This window comes from Sinohyriopsis cumingii, chromosome 2 (assembly GCF_028554795.1).
Source record: "Sinohyriopsis cumingii isolate HCF-2022 chromosome 2, ASM2855479v2, whole genome shotgun sequence".
In the NCBI taxonomy this organism is placed as follows: domain Eukaryota; kingdom Metazoa; phylum Mollusca; class Bivalvia; order Unionida; family Unionidae; genus Sinohyriopsis; species Sinohyriopsis cumingii.
Genome location: NC_142962.1, coordinates 107,857,885 through 107,875,698, shown reverse-complemented (window position 1 = coordinate 107,875,698; position 17,814 = coordinate 107,857,885). Strand labels below are relative to the sequence as shown.

At 34.6% G+C, this 17,814-nt stretch overlaps 1 protein-coding gene across 1 annotated transcript in view; it reads right to left on the bottom strand.

Moving 5' to 3' along the window:
- Nucleotides 1-17,814, bottom strand: part of LOC149805586 (putative ATP-dependent RNA helicase DDX52) — a 48,428-nt gene that overhangs the window by 8,669 nt on the left and 21,945 nt on the right. The window contains exons 9-12 of the mRNA XM_089950220.1: nt 14,380-14,513; nt 7,341-7,431; nt 1,823-1,945; nt 625-775 (exon numbers count right to left, since the gene is read on the bottom strand). Coding sequence (XP_089806346.1) covers nt 625-775; nt 1,823-1,945; nt 7,341-7,431; nt 14,380-14,513 — 499 coding nt within the window. The remainder of the gene's footprint in view (nt 1-624; nt 776-1,822; nt 1,946-7,340; nt 7,432-14,379; nt 14,514-17,814) is intronic.

The window sequence follows — 17,814 nt, the reverse complement described above, 5'->3', positions numbered from 1 at the left end:
GAAATAACTTATTTTCATATGCATTCATGAAATGCATTCATGTCTGGATAAGCTTTACTTATAAATTCATTGTTCTGCATTTGTCAATTTGTATTTGTGTTATCTTTCTGCATTCTATCTGCATTCATTATGTATTTTGTTTGCATTCCATTTTCATTTCACTGGTAAAATTACCCATTTCTGGGTTTGTATCTGACCTATTAGCCACCTGAAACATTGGCTTTTATATTCTCGTTTCTGTCATTTTATTTTCTATGTAGATCAAAGCACTTGGTATGAGCATAACCATTACTCTTTAAATTGCTTTACAATGAATGCGTACCATTATTCTTAAAACTTCCAGGGCATAGATAACAAACTGGTAGCATATTTGTTTTGCACTTCTGCAGTCCTAGGTTTGATCTTCACTGCCATTAATAGCAAGGGAAACAGCTGCCCATCTAGTGTTGATGGTTTTCTTCTGGGTTCTCAGGTTTCCTCCGCCTAAGGGTAACATAATACTGTCCCTTGATCAGTTATAAGTTCTCAATATTAGGTGACAGGCCTTGTTGATCAAATGTCACCAAGTAAACAAACTTTAATTTTTATTCCCCTTCTGCAGCCAGTTCAGATACCTCTACTTACCTATTCTGTGAATGTAACTGATGGCACTGTTTGGGAAGTCATAGTTGATGACGAGATTAACTCCCTTGAAATCAATTCCTCTTCCCATCATATCCGTACATATCAAGATCCAGATCTTGCCAGCCCTAAAGCTCTTCACGACATTGTCTCTCTGTCAATTATAAAGATTAAAATAAGAAAACTATACTCTAGCAAACAATTAGCCAAAATGTCAAAATCAGTATCGGTAAAGAAGCAAAAAGTTATGCCTCAATTCTTCTTTTGACAAAAAACCAGGTCCTTGCTCGCAACAGTCAACCAGGAAAAACACTGAACACTGTTCCTCTGCCAAATACACTGGCTGCCATGTATATCAGGTTCTGAAAAAAATGGCATTAAACCCCACAAAACCAAACTCTTGTTGTGCCTGAGAATGATGCAAAACATTTTCATGTCAGGTCTCTCCTTTCAAAAGGGAACCATGTCTTACCAAATTTCTATCTGCAACAGAAAACTGTGCAAAACATAGTCGTGGATTCTCTTGCATTTTACAATCATAAAAAACTTCTCCTCGTGCAACTTATGATCATAATATATAATAAAATAATCATTTGAAAAAGAAACAAACTTACCAAAAATTTTCAATATTTATTGTCACATGAATTTGTTCTCCAATACTATTAGTGCTTAAGTTATTTCATGTGCATGTCAGTGTTCACATCGTAATTAAGTCACAATAATTTCTCAATTTTTGCAGTAAATATATTATACTTCTCTCTTTTCATAACAAATCTCTAAAATAAACACCCAAGTACATACAAACTATATACAAACAATCCCATCTATTCACTTGTCTTTTTCTCCAATGGACACAACCTGTTGATAAGCCAGTTGAGTTCTTTTTGTGGCTTTGGCAAAGATTTCTTCAGCCTTCTTTTTTGACTGACTTTTTTGACTCAATGTGCAATCATTTCGTTTCTTTCCCATGGGATAAAGGTGTGTGTTAAGATACATGGCACTGCTCCAAATAACTTAGGGGGAGAAGCGATAACAAAGTTTTGCTAATGGAAAGGCCATCCAATAAGCTCTTCTGGTCTATGACTAGTAGAGCTGCAAAAATCTTAGAATCATGTACATCTTAAGGTCTCTGTCCACATTCAAATCACTCCTGCTGCTGTACATGACATGATTAAGAGGAAATTAAGTGAACATATCAAACCTGCAACTGAGTCCTGTCTGAGTGGATTACATCCACATTGATTCCATCATAAATCAGTTCATGAAATAGCTCTTTGGCTCGTTCTTTGGATTGCACAAACACCAAAACCGGTGGTTGGATACCCTGCAAAAAATGGATAATTTAAAGTAAATGTCAAATTAATTTCAACACTAGGTTTGTGTTTGCAAAACACACATACCCCAAGTGCAGACCAAACCATGCACATCCCATTACATTATAAAAAATTGGAACAACTGGTATAATAGAATAACATAATAGCATGACAATCAAATACCAATTTTCATTTGTCTATATAAAATTGTTTTGGCATAATTGTGCTAACAAGGTTTTTGTCAAAAGTCCACAAAGTAACTGCTGAAATGACCTGACAATCTAATCATAGCATCTACATTTAGATACAAATATAGCATTGTTTACACTGGGTGTTTTTTTCTTTACCCAATCTTCTGCTAACAAGATTTTCATGACAGACACATGTTGACAACAAGTAGTGGGAGCATCTGAAAAATAATTTAATCTACATCAAATCTGAAAATTTCTAATTTTTGGGGGATAGAGACATGATATCAAATTAAGTGAGACACACCATAAATACTCAGCAATAAAAGTTTTGTTTTAATATGAAGTAGCATAACCTAAAATAATTGTGCCTTCATTTTAGCAAGGCTGGTCAAATCAAACAAATGTGGATCCTGATAATTTCTTATAGAAAAGGTCAAAAATATTCTTCTATTAAAAATTCAAAAATGGTTCACTTAAAACTTCATGTATTGTTTATCATCAAAACAGCAGTAGTGTGCAAAAATTCACAATGTCATCATAAAATTGTCAAACTTTTAATACGAAATCATAGATTTTTAATGCTTTCTTTAACAAAAATGTTCACATAAAATAACAAGAATAATGACAAAATACAGAACAATTAAATTTTGGTAATTGTTTAATGGTGGTAATACTGTATGAAACAAAATACAAATGAAAGAAGTATTGTCAAGTCATAATCCAAAATGGACATTTGAAAGATTTACTTCAAGTTGTCTTCAATTAGTCAACAGACAGGAAGAGAATGATGGCTAAAGGATATTTCTAAATTATTAAGTCAATCTTTTTATACAAAAAACCACAATTTCTTTTCAAGTTTTAACTGCACTGCACCAGAAATACATAATTCTAAAGTAACGATTATGAATGAAGTGTGATTATCATACTTTTGTTACCTGGCACCCTTGTTAGGTCTTTGTTATTTACAGATTATAAATGATGTATAATTATCAAGCTTCTGTTATCCAGCGCCTATGTTATTTCACCTTTCTTATTTAAATGACTTCCAATGTTTATCTGGCAACAGTGTGTCAGGTGACAAAACTTACTTAGGCAGACCACACAAATCAAATTCTAGAACCAATTATATGTTGTTAACAGAGGAATGTAGAGCAAAGCCCTTGGAATGCAAAGTAATTAGGAATTTTGGCTCTAACACAAAATGTAGTGTCCAAGAACATATCAACAATGTTTAATGGAAATGTCTGTCACTGATTCATTAACTTCTAAACATCTTGCATCCATTAATATTAAAATTTATTAATAATCCAAATATTTGCATAGGACAAAGAAGATTACAATTTTCATCTATGCATATGTTTGACTGAGGTAAACAGTCTTGTCCAGGGACTTGCCATGGCAGCTTGCATGGGCTAATCTCATACCATAATTTTACCCTCCCCTGTTCTGGTTGCTAGTCCAACATGCTATCTATTACTGCAGCTTGACTTACAAGTGGAATTTAAATGCGATGACTTTTAAGAATCAATGGAATTAAAAATAAAATATATGTATTTTCAAGCTATCCAACTGATCGAAAGTTTTGATGACCAACTGAATATTGCATGAGGTATGAAGTAAAGGTCAAGTTTGTCTACTGAACTATGTATGTCATATGGAACATTTTCCCCTTTACCCTCGTTTGTGTTTCAGAGACCTGCTAATTTTTAATTTGACCCCCAGTTTTAATACCAAAATTTGTTATTTATGTAGTCTGACCCCCAGTTCTGACACTGAGGGGAATTTTGACTCCCAATCTTGCACCCCTAGGGGATACACTGTGGAATCTTAAAACATTTCTATGCTTTACACAGGTTTGAAATAAAGCACTAGATCTTTGGAAACTGAATTTGATATATGACATCATAGTATACATCTCAGGTTTGCATCTGATAAATGTAGACACTTGCAACCACTGAATCTGAAAAAAAGGGGAGACAACTTAGCCATAAGGTAAGGGCAGCGGGCCTTCCAACACAGTGTAAAGAAACCTCAATGTATTCAAAAAGATCAATAGCAAGTATAATAAGTGCCTTACATGCATCTCATATCTTCTGTATATTATAGTATAACACTTAAAACTGAAATCAAAGTCTTATGTTGTCTACTAACATTCTATCCACACACTAACTATCAAAGAATCAAACCATCGACTGCAAATAGTGTCACTCCTCTGGCCAATCTTAAAAAAGTGTCATGTACTTCCTGCATGTCACACGCTCAATTCTGATTGGTTACAAATCCATGCTAAGAAAAAATCAGAAGAGCACATAATTTCCTTTCATGGATGACAAAAAATAATTTTTAAAGAAAAGTCCAAAGCTCAAAATGAATTAGGAAAGTTTCTGGAACAGTTAGCTCTTTACTGGAACATATATACAACTGCATCCAGACAGGTGGTAATTGTGACTGCATTATTCTGCAGCCTCCTGTTCTTCCTCATCCTCCACTCTAACAATGCCTTGTTAAAATTGAAGTCTCTCTGAGAAGGTCCTTCAATTGAAATCATCATGAGTCTGTTGAGAACCCTTTCTTCTAGATGACTTTTCTGGTTTGATTTTGATTGCTGAATCCTCTCTTACAGTCAGCAGTTTGGTATGGCATAACCATGACCACTGATGACAAATGAAGAAGATTTGAAAATGTGTCTGCATGATGTTGATGTACAATCTGCCATGAGTCCGCACATTGTGTCTCTATGGTACATTTCTCTTTTAATGATAGTCTTAGCAAGAGACCACTCTGTCAAAACATGCTTTGGGTCACAAAGGGGGACTGATAGCTTCTTTTGATTTCTTCTCCTGACCAAAATGATCACAGAGAATTTGTATCTGGTCATAACCATACATTTCTTGTTCTTCAGAAGATAGGAATGTGAGGTTACATAGACCAAGAACCTCATATGCTGTTGCCACCTGTGTGCTGCTCTTTGGAAATATTGCAGCCATCTCCACCTGCAAATCTGTAACAAACTTATGGCGAAGGTTAGACACCTCATCTGAAACTTTTTTCAGTGTGCTCTTGTGTAACACCATTGTAAGTGATTTTAGTTTTGTCTCCATCCTTAGATTATGCCTGTCTGTATACCACAATTTTAAAAACAAAACACGTTGGTTTTATATACATCTTTGATGGGTCCCTACATATGCACAATTGTGATATAAGCAGATCAGGATCAATGTCATTTGCTGCAGTGATTATCAGAACAAATAATAATAATAACTTATTTACTAAAAGCATTATATAAGTTTCAGGCGGTGAGATTTGTTTGACTACTGTACTGTATCATGATGTCAACAGCAACTCCTTGCATGCTCAGGAAACTATTCAAACAACAGCGACTGTATCATCATTTCAAACACAAAAACTCACTACAGTGATACTAAAATGTGACCTGTCTGGCAAGAAAGAATTTCATGACAAAAGAAACAGGTACCAATAATCCAGATTGATTAAAAAAGAAAAACATTATCCACCATTAAACGTTGACAGGAAGTTATGACAACTAGCTACCGCATGCGATTTCATTGGCCGATCATGATGCTATTAGAGGTATTACTGCTAAAATAATGAAAAAGTGTCAAGAGTTTTAACTGATTTAGCCATTTAACATGTCCCGCCAAGTCAGCCCAGCCTCTGTATCTAACATTCTCTTCTGACCGTTGTTGTTAACCAATCAGAATTGAGCACATGACACAGAGAAATACATGACATATTTACAACTATACAAGCACAACATATTCGCCGAGAGTGACAACTGGGAATTTTACAGCCAAAAAATAATAAAATAATGCATTCTTAACAAACAAAAATTGTGCACAATTCTTTTTGTTTTTGGTGTGATTTTGCCCACACAGGATTAAAAATCTTGCTGGAGATCTTAAATTTGAGGTGGGGGGGGGGGATTTGCATGATTGCGCATCCCAGTTGCAATCCTGAAATCTTATCTTGATGTGTATGAAAACATTTGAAAGAATCCTAACATTGTGGCAAAAAGTGAATAAAATATAGGACTGAAAAAACAAAGTTACCACAGCAACAAACTGCATATAACAAGCATCCATGTATTATTGAGAGATGCACAAAGACCTATTTATTCATAAATTATGTTTACATATATAAACAGATCATCCATAATTTCAGGTTAAAAGCTGGTACCTTGTGTATTTGATAAAGTTTCAATTGTATATGAATTTAGAAAACACTTAATTTGCATTGTTTTATAGGTGTGGAAATGGAAATCTAAATATTTTTGAAAATAAAGTATTATATCAATATTTAGTAAAAAGGAGAAGTGGTGGTTAGAGGCAATTACACCTATTTAATGATATCCCCTTTAAAGGCAAAATCACCTGTCTAATGATGTCCCTTATAAAGGCAATAACACCTGTCTAATGCAGTCCCTTATAAAGGCAATAATACCAGTCTAACAATGTCTCTTTTAAAGACAGTAATACCTGTCTAATGATGTCCCTTATAAAGGCAATAATACCTGTCTACTGATGTCTCTTATAAAGGCAATAATACCTGTCTACTGATGTCCCTTATAAAGGCAATAACACCTGTCTAATGCAGTCCCTTATAAAGGCAATACCGGTCTAATGATATCCCTTATTAAGGCAAAATCACATGTCTAATGATGTCCCTTTTAAAAACAGCAATACCTGTCTAATGATGTCCTTTATAATGGCAATACTACCTGTCTAATGAGACAATAATACCTGCCTAACGATGTCCCTTATAAAGGCAATAATACCTGTCTAACGATGTCCCTTATAAAGGCAATAATACCTGCCTAACGATGTCTCTTATAAAGGCAATAATACCTGTCTAACGATGTCCCTTACAAAGGCAATAATACCTGTCTAACGATGTCCCTTATAAAGGCAATAATACCTGTCTAATGATGTCCCTTATTAAGGCAAAATCACCTGTCTAATGATGTCCCTTATAAAGGCAATAATACCTGTCTAATGATGTCCCTTATTAAGGCAATAATACCTGTCTAATGATGTCCCTTATAAAGGCAATAATACCTGTCTAATGATGTCCCTTATTAAGGCAAAATCACCTGTCTAATGATGTCCCTTATTAAGGCAAAATCACCTGTCTATTGATGTCCCTTATAAAGGCAATAATACCTGTCTAATGATGTCCTTTATAAAGGCAACAATACCTGTCTAATGATGTCCCTTATGGCTAACAACTTTCCTGATTCTGACCCAACAAATAAAAGTTTCTGTTCTATTGTTGATGTGGCCGTGTTCCTGTAAGACATGAAATAAAATGATTATATATTAGAACATCAGCTATTTTAAATACACATGGATACAAAGTTCACAGACAAAAAAAGATTGTAAATAACATTCTATTTTGTGTGAATCTAAAAAATCTTAAATTGCACGACTCTGATTAAATGTTGTAAATATGTACTATCAATATAAAAAAAATAGTCTTTCTTTTTCCCCAACTGTCAATCTCTATTTCTAACATAAATCTAGAAAAAAGTCTACTAAAATTAGAATCTAAAAAATCTGTAATGGAGAGGATTTCAGGATGTAATGATGGTTATACTGTTTGAAGTTTAGCTAGCTTGTCTTACTTTCACATACAGGGCTGAGCAAATCCCATAGCATGACATCCCGGACTAGTCATTTTTGAAGTCGATCAAGTAAAATTTTCCAAGTCGCTAGTCCGGGACAAGTGCTTTTAAAAAAAGTCGGGCTAGTCCTTATTTTCATGCTTTAATCACTATATCTACCTTTATTTGGCCAATCATGCCCTCTGGGCATACTGAATACTTGATTCTACCCTTGTGTATACATTTACATCCTGTTACCGCTTGACTGCTATATTGGGCTAAGCGACCAAATTATAGGCAAATCAAAACATGTCAAACAAAAGAAAGCCAGTATGATCAATTAGCAGTGTTGTAAGTGGTTTTGTTGCAATGAGTTTACTCAATCTACATCATAACGAGCAGCTCACTATCATTTTAATCCAGCGAGTCAGTGTAATTAAATTAATGAAAGGTACTTTACCGACACCAGTGTTGGTTTCCTTTATGAACTGATTAATGACAGTAATGATTCTTTAATTTATAATTGATTATACAGATGATTAACTTGCACGTGCGATATTGTATTTAAAGCGAAACAATTACACTAATTAATGAGCTGTTTCAGTTCATATTTAAAAGAGAAAATTGATGTTATGATCACATTTGAAGTAGTTGTCAAGCATGCTGATAGTTACTATGTGGATAAAATGAGTTTGCTAAATTATTTTCGCAAGGAAGGTATTAACGGCGATTTGGAGAAGGTAAATATGTTAGAAAATGGAAGGATAAAATGAAAGACGGAGTGTGCGGTACCTATTTCTGAGTGTGAACGAGGATTTAGTTCAATGAACTTAATCAAGACTTCTTTAAGGAATTCCTTAAACCAAAAGAGTTTACAAATGCTAATGAACATTTCTGCAAATGGACCACAGCTTGAGGACTTTAACCCAGAGACAGCTATCAACTGCTGGCTTAGTGATGGTGAAGGTGGCAGACATATACATGGACATATTTTCAAATCCATCAGCTAAAACATATATACATGAACCTGAAGAAGCCAAATGTATAACAACCTATGTTTTGACAAATTAAATTCTTTTAAGAAATAAATGTGTTGTACATTATTTCGTTTTTTTCTTCTTCTATGGATTAAGTATATACGTCTCATCAAATCTCGGCAAGTGATAACCATTTTAAGACCAGTGAAAAGTAAGGTGGGACTAGTGAAGAGTAAGGTGGGACTAGTGAAGAGTAAGGTGGGACTAGTGAATTTTCGGAAACAACTTGTCCTGGACTAGTGGTTAAAAAAATGTGCTCAGCCCTGACATAGATTACCTTAAACAAGGTTGATCTAAAAGGCCAACATAGCAGTTCAGTAGTCCCCCTCTTGAACGGCCCCTTTGACCAGCGGCCACCTGCTCCTTATGGCCAGAATCTGTTGACACCGACGAGTTTGTGTTCAAAAGTACCCCTTGCGAAAGGAAACCCGGCTAATTGGACTAGCGGCCAGCATATCAGTGCAATAATATAAAATTTACCCCTCACAAGCGGCCACATTTTATTTGAATATGTATCCAGAACCAGTATTTTATTCATAACATGTGTTAAGTAATCCGGTTTCTGTTTCCCCGATGTCAGGTTTTTGTTACTGAAAGAAGTGTTGAGTAAAGTACATTTACCACTAAGGTTTACATTATATCATTTACGCCTCATGGGAAGCCAAATTTATTCCATAAAAACCGAGAAAGACTCAAATTTTAATCCATACAAAAGGGTACGTACATGTAATCCAATTAGCCTTACTGCTGTGTTATCATAATATGTCCAGTCTAGTCGCTGATAATTGTTAAGATTACAATTATTGAACAGTAGTAACAGCTGATAAGTGGCAGTATCGATGTACAATACCCAAGTCAGCAGGAAAATGGTTTGATAGCCTTTATGGCTTCCCTTAGTAAGATGTTGAGCTTGTTCACTTTGATAATCAGTGGCTATTACTAATGACAATAATTGTCAAAATTATGAATCCTAACGGCCGCGAGGTCAAATCTGCGTGATGTTAATGGTACATATCGAAGCCGTTTTGGCTTCTCTCACTTAGTGTAAAGAAATGTATAAAAACAATAGGGTACCAGACTGCGACTAGCGAATCACGTGACAAGATCACTTCCATTAAAAACACGTCAATTTGTTTAGATGCATACAAAATTGTTTTATCAGTATTGTAGTTGGCAACATGAATAACTTACTGCAAAAAGATCAACATGTCATCGAGGAAAAGAAAAATTCTCAGTTTAGAAGAGAAAGTGAAAGTAATTCAACTGACTGTGTGTGTGTGTGTGTGTGTGTGTGTGTGTGTGTGTCGTAGAGGATCCTTGCAGAAAACTAATGTCGGGAAGAATCATAAACAATATCGTGAAAGATAACGAAACAATTCTGCAGAAGTGGGAAAGTGAAATGGACAGAGAAAGGAAGATTGTTTGAGCCAGGAGACGTTTGAATCCTGATTTGAATGACAAGAAAAAGCAACAATTTTGTCAGTTGAAATGGGATATGATGACTTTACCGCAAGTAACGGATGGTTGCAAAGATTTCAAGTGCGACACAATATTAAGTCTTCTGTCCTTAGTGGAGAATCAGCTGATGTTAATAATGAAGTTGTCGAAGATTGGAACAAAAGACTAAACGATATATGCAGGGGATATGACAGCAAGGATATTTTCAATGTGACGAGACTGGTTTGTTTTTTAGACTGTTACCAACAAAGTGACAGATGATGTGATCTGTAACATAATTATAAAGACAGTTTTAAAACTATATCAATGGTTATTTATAGCATTCTTTTGAAAATTATGACACAGTTTGTTTTACATTTATTTCACATCATGCATGTGATTTTTTAATGAAAATATTAAATATTTAAAATTAAATGTACTTGTGACTTTCTTCATATGTATTTACTATTCGCATTTGTCATCCCCCTCTAGAAAGGCCACTGCATTATAAGGCCACTTCCCTGCTGCATTAGGGGTGGCCTTATAAGAGGGGGACTACTGTAATAAGGCATATAACCTGGGGTGAACGACACCCATGCCAGGATAATTTCCAGGTATCTGGATGAAATTAATGGTATCTGATAAAAAACCCAAAATATTTTGCACTACATACCATGGTACACCATGATTATATTTGGGACAAACACTAATTTAACATTTTAAAGCAATGCCTGACAAGGTTTTTTAAAATTTCCATCTGTAAATAGCTAAAAATATATCTTGATATGATTTATACAAAAATAACATAATATATCCATTGTATTGTTTGATTATCTTGATAAAATAACATAAAATATCTCCAAAAAAAGTCTGAGCCCCCACCAAAAAATTAAATAGTCAGTACCTTATAGTAGATGAATTTGCTATGAGCATGTTAATTGTAGTGTACATTCTAATCTAACACTGTAACTAAAGTGGGATGATTATTTTGCTTACACTACATTTGACACCATGTGAAAGACATGATGCTGACATTAAAGAGGTTGTTGATAAAAATAGAAACGGATGACAATGAAGCCTACAATTCATTAGCTACATTACCAATATAATCAGGAGAAAACTGGGTCGGATGCCAACACCTGGGCAAGATATTTATCAGAGAGGGCCAGTAAACATAAAACACTAAACAAATGTGAAAATATTTAGTGGACATGTGAAATTATGTAAATCTGACTCAGAAAACAACTGTAAAGTGTGGGACTATTCTCCATCTTACAAAGGAATATTTGTACTCAACATGTTAATATATGCTAGTAAATAATTAAATAAAAAAATGACTCTTTGTTTAATGTGAAATTTTGCCAACAGATGGATTTCACCTGAATATCTTTCACTACATTTGATTTAGCCACCACATCGGCATATGTGACAAGGATCAAACATGTGATTACATATTCATAAATATAATTACAAGCTGTTGGGCATTTCTGTGCACCTAAGGTTTCCGTCTCCAATATTAAAGCAAAATGCATACCGAATTCGACCAAATGATGAAAATATAATACTGCAATGCTTCCCGTTTGAAAATAGGTAGTCATCAAAATAATAATATATTTTTTGACACACAGGATACCACCCCCATGTTTTCATGTCTTGCGATATGTCGGCATATTCTGCACACAGCTTTGAAAAGATGTAATGTTTGTCCATTGGTCTATAGAAATGAAATACATTACTTAGGATTGTTTCTGTCAACAGTTCAGTCGAGTAATTTGGTCAGGTTTATAGCTAGTTTTACAAAATTTAACGTAACAATGCCAATAAATGGCAAGAGATATTAAGCAAACTAAACAGATCTTGTAAAAAAATTAGTAAAGTTCAATGTTTTACAAAAACTAAGCTATTATATTTCAGAGAAACAACAATGAATAGGATGTAATGTGTTAACAAAGTCTTGTTAATGGAGAAGAATTACTAAAGATTTTATAAACAGACTATACACTGGTGAATTTCTTGAGAATGCCATTCTAGTGGCAAGTTCACACATTGGGTAGCAGATGATACTGTACGGGTGGGACAACTTCTTGCAAACTTGGAAACTCGGATTAAGGTGCAGAAATTTTGTAAGGTATACATTTCCATCTTTTATAGAATGTATTTATTTGTATGATTCTAAAAGATACATAGTAAATAGGATTTTCTGGGTTACAGGTTTAAGAAGGTCATGGAGTGGGTCTTCATGTTATAGAAATCATATTTTCATATGCCTTTCGAGTCGAAATGTGAGATATTTTTTGTACACTTTATGAATATCACTTTTCTGAATTAAAGTACGATCTTTCTTGATATAAAATGGATTTCTGACCCAAAGTAACACGTGATCCAATGTTTACAGAAATGATATATTGTTGCGCAGAATTACTCAACGCATAGAATTGCCCAACATGATGGTATATTTGGAATATTCAAAATTAGTTTAACTGTTTTGCAAAGAAAAAGGAGTTATATTTAACGAAAATTAAATTCCTAACAAAATTACTCTAGCATTTCTGTATCTTCAATACTGATGGAAATTACTGAAGCAGCTGTACTGTAAAAAGTAAAATAGTATGTACCACAGGAACAAAGTACCAGCTAAATGGTACACCAGTAATACAGCACACATCTAATATTTGATATAAAGTTTAACTGTGGTTCTGTTTTGAATAACTTCAGCTGAACTAAATATATTACTAACTGATGGAAGATAAGTATAATTTTTTATGTATTTTAGCCTGGTTGCTGTGGAAACCATATTGTTACTTGGAGCCAAACCAAACAAATACTAGCAACTTATCCCAAGGAACATTCCTACAAGTTTAATCAAGTGGCTGAACTTATCTAAAGAAATAAAAAAATAAGATTTCTACCTGGTAGCTCTAGAAGTGACAAATTCTAGCACAGCATATCCTAAGAAATGAACACAACTGGCTCAGCCATTCTCAAGATAAAATTACAGAAGCTGCATCACTGATAGGGGAATCATCTAAAAAATAATTCTGTCAGAACACATCCAATGAAACAATTCTGCCAAGTTTGATCAAAATAGGTTTCCACTTAGTCGCTATGTAAACAACACCATTTCTAGGAAGCCACCTTGGAAACAAATGTCACAAGAAAATAGCAAGCTGAATTAACATTGAATCAGTCAATGTAGAGAATATGGTGAAAAGAAGTTTTCAACATGGCTGCTATGTACCTTCTTTCCACATAAATCCAAACAGAGCATAAAACAAGAAACATGTCTATCAGGTTTGATCAAATTTGTGTCAGCCATTCTGTAGTAAACATTACAGATAAGTTTTCCATGTAATTGTTATGGAAGCTGCACCAACAGAAGAACCATCCCTAAACCAATCCCAAGATAGCATGTCCTGTGAAACATTGCCACCCCATTAGATCGCTCAGCTGTTTAAGAAAATAAGTTGAAATAAAGTTTTCCTTCTAGTTAGCAAAGAAGACATGCAAGACATCTGGCAAAACATCGTATCCATTCTAAAAAATTTGAAAACAGCTTTTCCACCTAGTTACACGCCACTAACTGGTGAGACATCCCCAACATAATTTTGATACAGCATATCCTAAACAAAACCTATTAAGTATCAAGACTGGTGCTGCCATTTGAGAAAAGCTGAAAATAGGTTTTCCATATGGATGCTGTGGAAGTCACAACACTCCTAAGGAACATTTCTGCCAAGTTTGATCCAAATTGGTTGTTGTTGTGGGGTTTAATGCTATTTTTCAGCATGATAGGCTTAACATGGTGGACAGTATTAATGGTGGAGGAAGAACCAGGGAATACCCAGGGAAGAACCACCAACCCACGAGAAGTTAATGGCAAGCTTTCTCACATTGGCTGAATCCTAGACTAGAACCCACGCAGACAGAGGTGAGATGGCAGTGATCCGTAATGGAGAGCATTTTAGACCACTCGGCCACTTGGGGCCCTGATCCAAACTGGCTTTAGGCAGCATTTACAATTAGCAAACAACACATGGAGTATGCAAGGTCATGCCATATGCTCATGCACTTGGCCATCAGCCAGGGGAGCAGAAAAAAGTGTTAAAATACGACATATTTAGCATAGTATGAAAACATGGAATAGTTATCTGTACCCTTACCTTGCCCCAATGTAAACCTGAAGTACATTGTCCAGGTGGAGCTTACACCATTCCTCCACATCATAGGCAAATGTGGCACTGAACACAGCTCTCCTTACACTGGGGCCATCACATGCCTTGTAGATCACTGCAAGCTGGGCATACAAGATGGATATATTTAAAAGTCTGACCTCACCATTTAGATTCTGATTCAATATTTACTTTGAAGTATTACAAGCTTATCAAGATCAATACAAAATAGTATGTAAATGGACATAGTACTGTATGTAAACAACAATACTGTAATCTAAAGCAAAGGTTACAAATATTTATTGATATTGTTTGGAGTTACTGTGCTATCGAAGATCAGGGCTGGAACAATTTTCAGTTGGTAACTTATCTTGCTGAGCAAGTGATTTGGACTTTTAACTTGTTCAGCATAAACTTCACTCATCCTACACTGTACATAATAGTGTCTGCTTAGAATGACTCTTGTACAATTAGATACGCATGCTGGAAAAAGTGATTTGTCCTTTCCCAGCTACCACTCGTAAATATGAAGGAACAAGTAAAATTGTCAAGCCCTGAATGATATCAACATGAAAAACATTATGATCTCAGTTTGAATGATAGATATACGTGACTTGATTCAAAGGTTCATGGACTGCAATATAGGAATAAATTAAACCACCCTACAGAAGTAAAACTTCTGCATATTTTATGCACACCATTACTGAACATATATGCAAAATTTTATAAGAATACTACCACTAAATAATAAACCAGGATTAAAACTGCTTTTGATCTGGTAAGGAAACTTGACTAATTAATTAGTAATTATTAGTTAATTAGCAATTAGTCATGCCATGAAATTGTTAAACTGTCTTTAGATTACTCTAAGAACTCTACTAAATTTCCTCCTTCAAGACTCTACAGGCTACTCCATATCAATGATCCAAATCTGGACAAATTTGAATGTTTTTAATGCAAGGGTCTTCATCTGTCTGTGACTTCACCAATGTCATGATGTTCCCAGTTGCTTCTCTTGACCCCCCACTCCTTTTATTCTCACCAAGTGACAGTCATTTTCCTAAATCACCTGCACTACTTCAACCAGAATCTAATATAATCTATGCTGGAGCTTTCGATTCCCAAATTTGCTGGTGGCAATCAATAATGTTCTGAGGTGATTCATTTGAGAAAAACAAAATATATTTGGTGACTGGAACTTTAGGAGGTTGTGCTGCTGTCTGCAATTTTTGCCCTTAAGTCGCTCATGTCTGCTACCCAGTTGTGTAATGAATTTACAAGGCTGAATATAATTTAAGGGACTATGTATCTATATTTCTAAATCCCTCCTAAAGCTAGACAAATATAACATGACCTATAAGAGTTTTATGGTTGTGGATTGTGCCAAAACATTTGGAATTTAGATATACTCCCTTGAGGTGGGGCTGGGTGGGGTGACTTTACATAAATTTCAATACCTAAAGAGTAGTATGTTAGAGAACTGGTATATATGATCAAAGACTCAAATGCCCGGACAAGTCAGATCCGGACCTTTAGGACATGATTGAATATCTTTCCATAAGTCAACCTCCCAGTAATCTAGCATGGATACACATACATGTGCATGCATGCGAACACTCACACACACACAGGTCATGAAAAGACAATTTTATTGCAAGTAACTAACATGAAATACTTAGCCCAAGGTTTATAGCTTAGAAGCTACTGAGATCCCGACCTTATAACCAATATATACATTTGCAGGGCAAATGACATCAGCTCCAGTGTCCATCCAGCTGTTAAATCTATAACAGCTCTATAATCAATCTGAATGTTACTGGGTATGAAAGATAAATTTATACAAGTCATTTGCCTCAGGGTTTATCTTTACCCTCCATGGGACTTAGCCCTAGAGTTATACCTTGCAGATTCTCACTCAATAACCATGTATCTTACTGTGCATGAAAAGACAAATGCATATACTCAACTGACCTACTTACCCCCACGACAATTATCATCAGGGACCTTCTCAAGGGATCAAAACTATAGGGAAGAGTGGGGATATGTGTTTTACAGACACAGAATTGTAGTTTTCATTAGTAAATCCTATTTATTTTAAAACAGTAAGAAATTTAGATACTAATCAGTAATACTAGCATTACTTACTACTGGTATGTTGGTACTGTTAATGTAACCAAGCATTTTAGTCTGAGCATGGGACTTAGATTATGCAAGAAAGTTTATGGCATCAAATGTCTGAGAAATAGTTACCTCATTTTGCTCTCACAACTTCATCACATTCAAGATAATCAATGTTCTGACTCAAATCTATTCTATCAGTGTCTTAAAACTGAAACCAATCTTTAATACTTATTATATACATCAGTTTAGCCTTGCGCAAGATATATATATATATATATATATATATATATATCTCTTCATCATGGTAATTAACATTACGTTATCCTGTGAAAAAGACACATGAACTCCTGTATATAAACCATAACTTTACATTATCCTATGAAAACACACGTACTCCTCTGCACTTCATCATGGTTGTTAACTTTACAATGTCCTATGAAACAGACACATGTATTCCTGTATATAAATCATAAGCATTAATACTACACTATCCTATCAAAGAGACACATGTATCCCTGTAAATAAATCGTGGACATTAATATTACACTATTCTATCAAAGAGACACATGTAACCCTGTAAATAAATCGTGGACATAAATATTACACTATCCTATCAAAGGGACACATGTATCCCTGTAAATAAATTGTGGACATTAATATTACACTATTCTATCAAAGAGACACATGTAACCCTGTAAATAAATCGTGGACATTAATATTACACTACTCTATCAAAGAGACACATGTATCCCTGTAAATAAATCGTGGACATTAATATTACACTATTCTATCAAAGAGACACATGTATCCCTGTAAATAAATCGTGGACATTAATATTACACTACTCTATCAAAGAGACACATGTATCCCTGTAAATAAATCATGGACATAAATATTACACTATCCTATCAAACAGACACATGTATCCCTGTAAATAAATCGTGGACATTAACATTACACTATTCTATCAAAGAGACACATGTATCCCTGGAAATAAATCATGGACATAAATATTACACTATCCTATCAAAGAGACATATGTATCCCTGTAAATAAATCGTGGACATAAATATTACACTATCCTATCAAAGAGACATATGTATCCCTGTAAATAAATCGTGGACATAAATATTACACTATCCTATCAAACAGACACATGTATCCCTGTAAATAAATCGTGGACATAAATATTACACTATCCTATCAAACAGACACATGTATCCCTGTAAATAAATCGTGGACATTAACATTACACTATTCTATCAAAGAGACACATGTATCCCTGTAAATAAATCGTGGACATAA